Consider the following 12,606-nt stretch of genomic DNA (forward strand, 5'->3'; position numbering starts at 1 on the left):
TCGTGCGTATGTCTCAATCCAATTAAATTAGCTAGCAGACAGAATTTCCACTCCAGCTTCACCATGTTCACATTTTTGTGATAATAATGACATTAATGACGTTAATGGAAATCAATAACAATTGACAACAATCAAGAGACATTGAAGATATAGAATACACAACAAAGTTCCTGCCAAGAATAATCCCCTTAAATTATTGAAACACTCAATAAGGGATGTTGTCGCGAAATGTCTCAAAATTTTCAAAGACTTTGAACTTGACATATTTCTGGGTCTGGAGAAGTGATTGTGACTGGCATCCCTGCCTAAAAAAAGGAGTCCTCTGCCAGCAGGCTGTGCATCATTATATTGGCCATGTAGGTACTTCTGTGACACGGTCATTATCAACAACAAATTGCAAAATGGCGGAAACGCCTCATAGCGATGAAACTACATGCTCGTCAAAAAAGGACATTTCGCCTCATCTGAAAGGGATATCCAGGTACAACCAGGAGAATATCCGCCGGGCAGTCGAGACCATTATGGATTCAGATGCTTTACTCATCACTGCTGGAGCAGGAATGGGTGTCGATTCAGGCCTTCCCGACTTCAGGGGGCCGCAAGGGTTCTGGAAGGCATACCCACCTTTGAAGGAACGAGGACTGACATTACCTGCGATGAGCAATCCACAGTGGTTTGAAGATGATCCAGAATTTGCTTGGGGATTCTTCGGTCATCGATATAATCTTTACTCCAACACAGAACCACATGAGGGATTTCAGATACTAAAATCTTGGGCAGAGAAAATGGCAAAGGGACACTTTGTTTTTACAAGCAATGTTGATGGACATTTCCAAAAGGCTGGTTTCCCAGAGGACAAAATAACTGAGTGTCATGGGTCCATAAACTATTTGCAGTGCACAGATGCAGATAAGTTTCCAAACATATGGCCTGTGCCTGCTGGTTTTAGCCCACAGGTTGATGAAAAGACCTTGAGGGCTAAGAAGCCCTTGCCTCTAGGTCCGGATGGTGAAGATATCTGTCTTGCAAGACCCAACATCATGATGTTTGGAGATTGGAGTTGGGTCAGTTACCGCTCTGATGATCAATATGAGGAGTTCTGTAAATTTAAGAAGACGCTAAGGTATGCTAAGCTTGCTGTAGTTGAGTGTGGTGCAGGTCTTTCTGTTCCTACAGTAAGGGCTGCCAGTGAGAATCAACTTGAGCACAGTATTGTCAAGAAGGGTGTCCTAATTCGTATCAATCCTAGGGAACCAGATGTACCTGAGGAAGAGCACAACATCAGTATTGAACTTGGGGCTCGTGCTGCTTTGAAAGCTATGAATGGATTGTTGAAAGAAAAAGGATGGTATTGAGACACCCACAGTTGTTTAATGTTGCAGTGTGTGAAAATTGAACTTTTGAACTTCTAAGTCGAACTTCCAAGTTGAACTTCCAAGTTGAACTTCTAAGTCGGCTAAGTACTCCTACCCCATTTTTACTTTAGATAGCACTCTGACTGTAATAATTGAAAACATTGCATCCATGTACAAAAATGAGGTTGAGGTTTATAGTATAGTATAGTATTCTGCTGTAATGATTTGTATTGATTTGATGAATAAATAAGATATCTGAACATGGAATGTTGTCTTATTTAGTTCTCCTTTTACAGGTTGTGTTTTCCTGAGACAGTTGCCACCTTGGTGCAATATCAACAAATGCACCATTTTTTCCTGCTAAATTGGATACATAAGAGAAGAATGTTTGGTATTTGGTATTTGAAGAGGAGTAAAACAACAACCATTGGATTTATCTACAGAGATTACCACAGTCCAGAAATGTAGGACAACCTACCACCATGGCACAGCCAGGATTTCCAGAGGGTCAGGCTTGTTTCGTTGTCCATCTAGAAATCTTTAGGGATTTTCTCTGTCAATTTAAGCTATTTTCCACCCAGAAGTGTGTATGTGACACATCCCTGACCCCTCTCTGGCTGCCCAAGACCACACTTGAATAGCGGAGTGGGTCATCACGGTAAAACAGACCAGAGATGCTACTCTACCCATGTCTTGATGAGACAACCAAGGACCAACAGCAAGGTATCCATTTCTATTATAAAAAGTCTCCAAGTACTTTTGCAAATCAAATCAGACCTTAGCAGTCCTTGGTTAATGGGACACAAAGGACTGCTGCATTTAAAACCAGGTACAATGTTGTCGTTATGAACACTGACCAAGGCCTTTTAGAATTCACAATCAAGACAAATCCGAGTCCAAGTCACAGCCAAGACAATGAGAGTCTGGACTTATTCTTAGCTGGTTGTGACCAAGTATTTGCCAAGATCAACGTTCATATTGCCTGGTTGATCATCTTTCGTTTATCAGGTCATGCAACTTGCCCTCTTGTAGTTCATCTGTGTTTCTGTGGCAGATTGGATATCCCAATATTCCTAAAACATTCGAGGAAAATAAAGTAACGCTTTGGTTGATATCTATACATTTATTGTGACACATTAATTATTGTAAACTACACTGAAAACAATTAACATAGAACAGTTTCGTTAATCAGAAAGGATCCTGTAAGCTGCCACTTTACTTTATATTTAAGATCATGATTTTTTTCAATTATCAACTAACATACTATCATAACGGTACTTGATCAACAGCATGGTTTTCAAATCAAATCATCCATGATTGTCTTTTAACACATAAAACATGCTGTCATTTTCTTTTCCCAAAATCAAGTATACTTTAATAGAAATTAACAAAGTTATGTATCTTTTACGATTTATCCTACTGGTATACTTTTTCCTTTAGTGATATACTTCATCATAATATGTGCAAGTGGAACTTACAATCCACATTTTGTAATAGAAAGCCAGAAAATGCTGTCATCAGAACCAAATTCCAAGTTCCCCACATAGCGCCATAACTTACAGCAGCCACTCATATAATGTTAGCATAAAGCAAATCCCAAATTGTGCTAATAAAAACAGTCCTAACTGTCATTGAAATTGGCTGGTCTCTTTTCAATGAATGCAGTCATACCCTCCTTTCGATCATGCTGAAAAAGAGAAGAAAGTCATCAGAATTCACATACTATGATGGATTATCATCATCGTCATCAACAACATATTTATTCTCGTTATTTGTTACTGGACTTCACCATTTTATTTCTGTTTGTTTTAATAGTATACATACAGTAGGAAGTCATATGGGTTGTGCAAAAGATGTGACAAGTTGGCATTATTGTACAATGATATGAGGATAAGGACCCCTCCCGCAATTGTGCTTGAACAATGAATCAATCCTACAAGTACTTACTGTTGCAAATGTGGCATGGAAAGTACGCTTTTCAAAATGTATACCTTCTTGTAATGGCACCTCATATGCTGAAACATGATTGATACAATTCTAAAGAAATCATCTTACAAAAATATGACAAATGTCATTATCCAACAATGTCCTAACATGTACGAGTACTTGCAAAAATTTGCTCTAAAATGCTTAACTTTGGTCGGCTTTCGAAAATTCAAAGTCCCACAAAGAGCTGAGGCATTGATCTTTCCAGTGCTCTAAAAAATAAACGCCACTCCACAAACTTCGCTATCAACTGTCCACATCTATAGATGATGTGATAGTTGATGATGATTTTTCTCTCAAAGAATTGAATGTGATTGGTAAAAAATAAGTGACTTACATGTATTAACAGATTCTTTGGCCATTCCAACAATAAGTTTAGAATTTTTAGCAATTTTTTCTGCGGTTTTGATGGCTTCATCGACTAGTTGCTCCTTCGGGAAGACTTTGCTGACCAAACCAGCCTGTAGTGCTGTCTGTGCATCAATGGGGTCACCAGTCAATGCCATCTCCATTGCTAATGATTTTCCTACAGCTCTTGGAAGCCTCTGGGTGCCACCAGCACCTAAAAGAAAAAGGTACAAGGAGATATCACAGTACTTATACGATGCAGAGGTACTACAGCTTGAGTGCACAAATCAGACAAAGCAAATCCTCTTTTAAGGGTGGTAAACTCGATAACTACGGTCACAAACAGCTCAAAACCACAGGCTCTACTTTCCACTGGACTGGTGTTTAGTGTCAAAGCCTTACCTGGAATTGTTCCAAGTAAAATTTCCGGCTGTCCAAACTTGGCAGAATCTCCAGCATAGATGATATCACACATCATTGCAACTTCACATCCTCCACCAAGCTAGAATGGAGAACAAAACATGTTTATGACTGAATGATATTCAGTAATAGTATATTTAGAGGCTTACCAGGCAAGAGGCAGGTGGGGGCTTTCCCTAAAAACATTGTCTTGTAGCTGGTTATCTCCTCAACAGCCTCAGTCAGTATGAGAGGTACACACAACAGCATCGGGTATATTTCAAAAGCAGCTGCCCTGCAGGTAGCAACTGGGCAATGTAGCGACAAGTGGAGTCCAGGTATTCGTCCAATTTTCACCAGAAACAGGACTAACCGCACCCTATAGTAACTGCATTGTATGACAATCAGAATGGTGGATACCACCTCACATACATGTATGTATGCAACATGCACAATCTTAAAATGTCTTTGTGGAGACATACCGCAAAGCCATTTACGGCAGCAATAACTGGCTTTGTTGTTGAAGCTAACTGGTTCCAACTTGTTAAGAATTTACCACCGTAAACATCGCTGAATACCTTCGGCTGCATCTGCTTGATATCAGCACCAGCTTGAAAATTGAGAAAGGAATTGATTCAAATGAATTTGGCGATTCAATTTACAAGGGGGAGTTGTGTGACTGCTTTAGTATATAGTAATTAAGACCTTTGTGATAATACAATGTACAGTATATGGCCATTTTTTCAATTAGAACCATATACCCTAAGCCTAATACAGTTAAATTCCCTACAAAAGTTGGAATGCCCTGAGCATCTATCGTCATATACATTTCTTCAATTAGAACATTTTGTGAAACTAAAATAATACATGTAATATATTTCAATGGTTTTTCTAACTCACCAGCAAAAGCCCTCTCAGATCCTGTCAGGACAATGCAACCAATCTCTGGGTCAGCTTCAAAAGCATCTAGAGCCTGTCCAACCTCTCCCATCAGATCATCGTTTAAAGCATTCAAAGCCTTTGGCCGATTCAGTTGAATGAGACCAACATTTTTCTTCTCGCCACGCTTTTCTGTTATGATGTTCTTGAACTCCCCTTTTATGCAGAAATTGAAAGAGTAGGAAAATTAGAATAAAGTACATTTTTATGCCTTCCTCTAAGGATCTATAGTCCGAGTGTCATCTTGGCCAGCAGTCAGTACACATGACATACATAAGTGGAGAGTTCCCTACATGTACAGTGCATGGACTTCATAGCTAGGGCAAAATCTAGTAATAGACCAGTTGTTATGATGGGACAGCCTGATGATTATCGCCCATAACTAAACTATACTATGTCGACATGCAAACACTACCTGGCGGTGACTTATCACTATCAGATTGCTACAGTCACCTATAGAGTAAAAAATGTATATGTATTATGTAATCAGGTAATCTGGGCAAGTGGGTTGCCCTTGCACTTTAGCCGGTAGGGGCGCTGGTTGAAATTTTAGGTATTTCTTCCGATTCATCAATCCAAAACTAAAGTCTGGGACAAAGCACATAAATGACAACTATCTTACCCGTCGACATAAACCTTGCTGCAACTCCTGCAACATTGCCAGATGAATAAATATTCGCTTGTTTGGAGACAGATGCAATTTTGAAGAGAGAATTTCGAAACGAGTTCATGATGGAAGCCATGTTGAAAAAGGTCGAAGGTCGTTGTTTTCAACCTTGGGTCGAGCTAGACGGAGAAAATGCCCGTACAGAACAATGTACCGCAATGTACTGCATATGTATGTGCTGTGAGCGGGGTTGAAAATCGTCTTCACAATTTTTTTATTTTATTTGATAGAACATGAATTTTGGCTAACTAAGTCATTCTTTAGGATTTTTATGTTATTTTAGTGTCCTGTAAGGCATTAAAGAGATTTCGAAGGTGTATCCGGTATTTAACAAGTGACAGGAAGTAGGAAGTGCCCCTAAGAAAACAGAAACATGTCTCTGCCCAAAAAATTTCTGCACCCCATATAAAACCACAAAAATAATGAATTTAGGGTCTTCTAACCCTCATGGGAATGGCCTGCTTTATGCAGGATGGAACCAAGATCAGGGTCAGTTCATAATGAAGTCCATATTGATGCAACAACAAAGAAAAAGGGCTATATGTTTTGATCACTTTCACGGTCCACTTTCACTTGTATTTCAGTGACAGTCGCTGTGCATTTACTCTCATAGTCACTGTGCATTGCACACTGCACTGTGCACTGCTGCCACACATCAACATTTAATATGCACTGCTTGGTGGATATCCGATATGGACCATGCATGGTTGGTGGAACTAAGTTTTAATGATTGACAGTGCCAGCATGATTGAGCATCGATCAATCCTTTTTAACCGTGTTGAGTGTTGTCATCGTGCACAATAAGCACAACTTCTGAGCAAGTGACTGATTGCATTCATTTCTATTTCAGGATGTTTCGCTTGTGGTATGGAGAATGGATTCAGGGTTTACAACTCCGACCCATTGAAAGAGAAAGAAAGACAGGGTGAGATGGTCTTGGTTATGAATAAATTGGTTCTTCTATTCCAGCTCTAACCTGTGTCAGTAACCAAATCGTCTGCATTCATTGATGGACAATTCTGGCTAGTGATGGCACTGTTGTCCTCTGTTGTACTTGATCCTGGTCACCATGTATTAATTGCTTTATAAGATGTAATTACGGTAGTTGAAAACAAATTCTGACCTTTGGGTTGAGTGCTGAAATATCAACCAACTTGACACCCTTTCATTTTGTTTACAGATTTCAGTGAAGGTGGTGTTGGCCTTGTGGAAATGTTATTCAGGTGTAATTACTTAGCGCTTGTTGGAGGTGGAAAAACGCCAAAATATCCACCAAATAAAGGTAAGTCATTAATCAAGTGTAAGTGGATGATGGTTGGATCTGACCTTTCAATGAGGTTTATAATTGTAAGATTTTTATCATTTCAATTTCAGTCATGGTATGGGATGATCTTAAAAAGAAACATGTCATTGAATTAGAGTTTGCCAGTGAAGTCAGAGCAGTCAGACTCAGAAGGGATCGGTAAATTCCTGTCTTTTTTTACATCTCATGGTTTTTCTTCAGGGTAGTTATCTGAACCGCACTGTTCAGTCTATGGAAGTTCTCTATGGAACTATAAGTCATTCTCAGCCCTCCTTTCTTGATGCGGTAAATGGATGCACCATTTTTGTGCTGGGTCACTAAAACAAATCACTAAACACTAACTTGAATACCAGCCCAGAATCTTTCAGATATATTTCTTCAGAATATTGTTTCATTTTTCAGGATAGTTGTAGTTCTGGACACAATGATCAAAGTCTACACATTTACACAAAATCCTCAACAGTTACATGTGTTTGAAACATGCAATAACACAAAAGGTATGTGACTTTTGCATTACTCTTGTCTTAACTTTAGAACCCAATAACTATTTAGGACCTAATGATGAGCATACTTTTGTCAAAATGCATATTGCAACCAGTGATTAACATGTGGAACACAGGTGATTGTGACTAACTGTATTTTATGAATGTTTCGAAAGGTGAACTTCGTCTTCTGCTACAAATTCTACTGAGGTTGCCATTTCATGTACACTGGAAGATCAACCCAAGAGGTTTAATTAATATGTGTTGCTCTCAAGATTGACATATGTGTTATACTTACTGCTATGATAGAATATTCTTATTTCCCGTAAAGGTGAATTCCATGTCCTTGTCATTTCAGGCCTGTGTGTTATGTGTCCGAATAGTAACAATTCACTGCTAGCATTTCCTGGCCGTAAAATGGGTCATGTACAGATAATTGACCTTGCCAACACGGAAAAGGCGCCTCAGGACATAACTGCACACGAAGCGCCACTTAGTGCCATATCTTTAAACTTACAAGGGACGCGACTAGCAACAGCTTCAGAAAAGGTAGGTTGGTTTCATTGTAACTTTTGCCTCTCTCAAATATGAATTTAGATACTAGAATGGTTTGAACAAGTTACGTTTCTGCCTGGGGCTGGTCATGTTTCCACCCAGAGCTGTCCTGCCTCAGTAAAAATAGTTGATATTCAATGAGTACTTGCGCAAAGAGGGAAATGAATAATCAAGAGCTAACTTTATTTCAGGGCACATTGATTCGTGTCTTTGCCACATCCAGTGGGGACCAATTACATGAGCTTAGACGAGGAGCCAATGCAGCAGTGATATATTGGTAAGTATAATTCATCCAGGATCCCCACAGCTTGGTCTTCCGAGTTACACCCTCTGGCCGCAACGTCTTAAGTTGTTGACCTGAGAAGTCTGGGCAGTCCTGCAGTATGTGGGCTAGAGTTAGGATAGCACTCCCGCACTAGCACATTGCTGTGCTACCTTGACCAGAATGGGACAAAATGATGCAGACGCTATAGGTCAATACAACCTAATCCTTGCCCATCCTGTGAGTAAGAATGTTATTGCAACCATTCTAATGATGTCTCAATTGTGTTATTTCAGTATCAGCTTTAACCAAGACTCCTCGATGCTGTGTGTCTCCAGTGATCATGGCACAGTGCACATCTTCTCTATAGAAGACCCAAAAAAGAACAAACAGTCAAGCCTCGCCTCTGCTAGCTTCCTCCCAAAGTACTTCAGCTCAAAATGGAGTTTTTCCAAGTTCCAAGTACCCGGTGGGTCACAGTGTATGTGTGCATTTGGTTCCGACGCCAACTCTGTTGTAGGTAGGTCACTTTTTCATGGCTGATAAAGTTAAAAGCATTGGGTAAAGTACAAGAGAAACAACTAAGATTTGTATCCTGAAATGCAACAGATGGATTTGGAAGGCAGTGCTATTCACAACTCTTTAAAGTCATTTTATTGAACAAGATTCTCTGTACTTGAGTACCTTTAGACTAAAAATCCCACTCTGGGGGTCAAGTGTAACCTGCCAAAAACTCACTTGTGTCAATTGTAGTTACCCCACCACAGGAAAACACTCTTACACAATGAAGAAGAACCAGGAAGTTGAAGCTTTATCCCTTTTATCTTCGGGATCCTGTTCTCTTTTCAGTGATATGTGCTGACGGCAGTTACTTCAAATTCACATTCACCGCAAAAGGTGAGTGCACCCGTGATGTCTACGCCCAGTTCCTGGAGATGACCGATGACAAAACATGATTAAGCAGGACTTCTAGCCAAGAAATTCTAATGATGAGGACTCATGTGACTTCTAGTGACAGGCCAAATAGATTCTCAACATTCTAGCTCCCTCGGTATAGAATCTTTTATAGCCCTATTTGGTGTTGTAAACATTGCCTGGCTTCATTTCATGAGTGAATGAGTGTCTTCTTGGGGGGAGGGATATTTTAGGATGTTAAATGGTAGAATAAGAATATTGACACTTTTGTAGTGCAGGTTTCATGTAGAGAACCTGCTCCCAGATGCTTTGGGATTATTATTATTATCCTAGTCTTTGCAGCTATAAAGCACATAAGACCTCAACCACTGGAGGAACCAAGTAGTGACCTGGCCAGGAGTTGAACCCACAACCTTCATGATTGTTTGGCCAACTCTCTTCCACTGTCCCCCATGGTTCCACTCCATGGTGTAGTGTCAAGGAGTATGTTTAATGTACTATTAGTTTTTAAAACGTCGTGATGAGTTGAACACTGAAAATATACTGTGCCAGTGTAATTTGTGAATTTGGTTGATTGAACTAGTCATAATTTTAATTATTTTTCTGTTGGATTGCTTCTCTCTGGTAGTGTTGAATGCCTAACATTCTTGATCATAATGTACTGATTGAAGAACGACCGAAGAGGGATATGCTGTTGGCATAGATTCTTTTGTTTTCGACCCTTTCTGAATGAAGCCAGTGCAATGTGTCATATCATAATGTGACTATATTTTACTCAAAATTGCTACCGTTCTGTATTAAGGTTGTAAATTTTCTTGCTACTGTTTATTGCATCTTAGGCTTGTTCTAGCTTCATATTCAAATAAAAGTGCAAAAATAATTCTAATACTTGGTGCTTTAATGTCGATATTGGTGTCATACCAACTTGTGATATGATAGGTGGCGAGTCAGAGAGGTGACAAATAGTATTATGCCATCATCAAACCTATAAAACTCATGAGATTATCCTGCTTTTCCTTGGAGTCTTAAAATGAAACTTCTGATGGAGGGTTAGGGATGACAGGTGTTGGTGGACAGTTTCCACTTCAATGAAGATGATAACACTGGTGTTGTGTGTACTATACAGTGAAACTTTCAAGGTGCTGAATCTTCAATAACCTACATTGTAAACCTTAAAAGTGTAACCTGATGTCCACGATTCGGTTATTTGATCAAATCAATGCCGGTTCCTGATGATATTCCTGGGTTTTTTTTGCACTTCAAACCAAGGTTTGTAAATTATGCAAAATATTCATGGTTTAGAGAAATTGGGGATGAAATAGATAAGAAGAGCTCTGTGGAACAAATACAGGCCATGTCATTAACCTTGCTTGAATCATATGGTTCCAAAACAAAACAGGCATAACATTTACTTATAGAGCATTCAAGGGCCTTGAAAGACCATTAGCATTAGATTCATTGTAAACTATTGTCCATGTCAAGAATTCGTATCTGATCCTGCATGCGTTTGTTAGTTCTTAATGGTTAGATAACTGGAAATTTATACCAGATATTCATTCATGTATCATGCTTCTAGCTGGCTTCACCCTGCTTTTGAACTGTTCTGTGCAGTCAGTGGTCCAGAGGCTTGCGACCTCTTTGCAGTGTGACTAACTTATTTTGTGCCTTGTAGCACAAATCTGATGTTAAAACCAAGCTTAGCTGCAAGTGCTAGGCTGCTTCTTATGATTGTTATCAGTTGACCATTTGTTGCTTAGAAAATGATAATTAGCATGTTGCTAATTTTAATTTACCATGTTGTACCAATGCATACTTGGTTGTATATAATTTATTAAGTCTATAATTGACTTTCTAATTCCCTGTAAATGAATAGCACTAACCAAACTAAATCAAGCTATTTTTTGTTAGGTTTGTTTTTCAATGCATATTTGTACATAGAGTTGATTATTGTCAGAAGATGCTCAGTCCTGCTCCCCTCTGCACAAGGTTGTGCTGTGGCCAAAATGGCATTTATTCATGTATATCTTGCTAAATTTCAAAAAGCAAGAGTTGAATTGTAATTTTAATTAGATTGCTCTGAGAAAATACATTTGTTTTGATGCCTTGTGCCCAAAATGTTGCCTGTTTGGGTTGGCTCAAACACAAAAAATCACTTTGGCAGCATTTTTGGGCAAAAAGTATCAAATGAAATGTATTTTCTCTTAACAATTTAAGTAAGATGACAGCTTAACCCTAGCTTTTTGAAATTTACCAACTTGACGTTGTTGGGGAATAAATGCCCTTTTAGCCACTGTAAAATTTTGGCAAAGGGTGGTAAATTTAATACACGTGTACTCCATTTTTATCAACACATATAATCAGCTTACAGCATGGTACGGTACTTGTACATGTAACTGAGTACACTATATACTTCATAAGTACATGTACATGTACTTGTGAAATGTCCTTGGATACTGAAATCGAAAAAAAATTGATCTAGATTCTACTTTTGCAGGAGTAGGGCTTGTGTATACACTGCTTCATGATCATTAAGCAGTAAAGGTGTACAGATTGTTTGATAGACCTTTTGTCACTACTAGGTGTACCAAAAACACTGAATCACTAGTTTTGCCAGCGAGTAACTGAAATTCTGAAGGTCTGTCCTCGTGATTCTTTTATATATTTACACATTGTTCATATTTTTTGGTAATATGGTGGAGGTTTTTTAAAGCATATGAAGTTCTTTCTTTGTTTGAACTTCATCTTCAAGGATTGAAAATAGGTTGATCGGCAGAATTAGTTGGATCAAAAATTCCAGATTTTGTTTCATATTATGCATCTGCATAAGCGAGTATCATTGCACAGTCTGGTGTGCGCATACCTTACCGGTGATACAAAATTGGGAACTTTTGTTCCAACTTCTGCATATTCAAAGCCCCCAAAGGAGTGTGTACATTAGTCATATTGGATGTTATTAGAAATTGATTAGCGATCCTTTTTGATGTTATTCTTGATCAAGGGTCCATTTCCGTGCACAAATGTCGAAGGTTACTTCAACTATTTTTTGGCTGTCCTCTGAAGTTAAAAAACTTGATTCAAAGCATGTGTTGGAGATGTTGTAAATCCCATCATTTTTTCTGTCACAACTTGCTTAAAATGACATCATTTTACTATTCTTTGCTGTAAAGTGGGTCAGGAGCCATCACAACTTCTTCAACTAGATGGCCCCACTGGCACTGCTTCTCTATTCAATGCAGGTGCCACATTTAAAGAACACAGTATTTCCCTTCACCCATTACTCAGGGTTTCCGCCAGGATTAAAGTTTTCGAAAAAATATGTTAGTTCACCCCTCCCGCGACTTCTCCCAAATGCCCTAATTTTACAACATGACTCTCAAAATAATGGGATTTGCAGT

At 38.9% G+C, this 12,606-nt stretch overlaps 3 protein-coding genes across 4 annotated transcripts; 2 read left to right on the top strand and 1 right to left on the bottom strand.

The window, feature by feature from the left end:
- The first annotated feature begins 47 nt into the window (after nucleotides 1-47).
- Nucleotides 48-1,564, top strand: LOC135493924 (NAD-dependent protein deacylase-like). The gene has a single exon (XM_064781630.1). The coding sequence runs from the start codon at nucleotides 216-218 to the stop codon at nucleotides 1,353-1,355; it is 1,140 nt and encodes a 379-aa protein (XP_064637700.1). The 5' UTR covers nucleotides 48-215; the 3' UTR covers nucleotides 1,356-1,564.
- Nucleotides 1,565-2,469: 905 nt separating this feature from the next.
- LOC135493993 (enoyl-CoA hydratase, mitochondrial-like) lies at nucleotides 2,470-5,776 on the bottom strand. Its single transcript, XM_064781754.1, has 7 exons — nucleotides 5,650-5,776; nucleotides 4,989-5,183; nucleotides 4,571-4,698; nucleotides 4,092-4,191; nucleotides 3,679-3,903; nucleotides 3,303-3,370; nucleotides 2,470-3,042 (listed from the first exon to the last, which is right to left on the bottom strand). Exons 1-7 carry the CDS (start codon nucleotides 5,768-5,770, stop codon nucleotides 2,977-2,979), a joined length of 903 nt encoding a protein of 300 aa, XP_064637824.1. The 5' UTR covers nucleotides 5,771-5,776; the 3' UTR covers nucleotides 2,470-2,976.
- Nucleotides 5,777-5,931: 155 nt separating this feature from the next.
- LOC135490048 (WD repeat domain phosphoinositide-interacting protein 3-like) lies at nucleotides 5,932-11,890 on the top strand. 2 transcript variants are annotated; one of them, XM_064775716.1, is made up of 9 exons: nucleotides 5,932-6,008; nucleotides 6,545-6,619; nucleotides 6,875-6,976; nucleotides 7,069-7,156; nucleotides 7,400-7,494; nucleotides 7,838-8,028; nucleotides 8,226-8,311; nucleotides 8,593-8,816; nucleotides 9,146-11,890. In XM_064775716.1, the coding sequence occupies exons 2-9, from the start codon at nucleotides 6,562-6,564 to the stop codon at nucleotides 9,250-9,252; spliced, it is 951 nt and encodes a 316-aa protein (XP_064631786.1). In that variant the 5' UTR covers nucleotides 5,932-6,008; nucleotides 6,545-6,561; the 3' UTR covers nucleotides 9,253-11,890. The 2 variants fall into 2 exon arrangements, with proteins under 2 accessions (XP_064631786.1, XP_064631785.1); XM_064775715.1 differs by lacking the exon at nucleotides 5,932-6,008 and adding an exon at nucleotides 6,031-6,183.
- The last annotated feature ends 716 nt before the right edge of the window (nucleotides 11,891-12,606 follow it).

This window comes from Lineus longissimus, chromosome 1 (assembly GCF_910592395.1).
Source record: "Lineus longissimus chromosome 1, tnLinLong1.2, whole genome shotgun sequence".
NCBI classification, from domain to species: Eukaryota; Metazoa; Nemertea; class Pilidiophora; order Heteronemertea; family Lineidae; genus Lineus; species Lineus longissimus.

What these genes read in the sequence shown, in the direction of transcription:
- LOC135493993 (XM_064781754.1), bottom strand. Translation starts at nt 5,770, where the DNA reads ATGGCTTCCATCATGAACTCGTTTCGAAATTCTCTCTTCAAAATTGCA. An exon ending in TTTACTTGGAACAATTCCAG is followed by an intron (nt 3,904 to 4,091) that starts GTAAGGCTTTGA and finishes TTTTTCTTTTAG; the next exon opens with GTGCTGGTGGCACCCAGAGG. An exon ending in CAAAGAATCTGTTAATACAT is followed by an intron (nt 3,371 to 3,678) that starts GTAAGTCACTTA and finishes ATCATGTTTCAG; the next exon opens with CATATGAGGTGCCATTACAA.
- LOC135490048 (XM_064775715.1), top strand. Translation starts at nt 6,117, where the DNA reads ATGAATTTAGGGTCTTCTAACCCTCATGGGAATGGCCTGCTTTATGCA. An exon ending in GTCAGACTCAGAAGGGATCG is followed by an intron (nt 7,157 to 7,399) that starts GTAAATTCCTGT and finishes TTCATTTTTCAG; the next exon opens with GATAGTTGTAGTTCTGGACA. An exon ending in TAGCAACAGCTTCAGAAAAG is followed by an intron (nt 8,029 to 8,225) that starts GTAGGTTGGTTT and finishes ACTTTATTTCAG; the next exon opens with GGCACATTGATTCGTGTCTT.
- LOC135493924 (XM_064781630.1), top strand. Translation starts at nt 216, where the DNA reads ATGTTGTCGCGAAATGTCTCAAAATTTTCAAAGACTTTGAACTTGACA.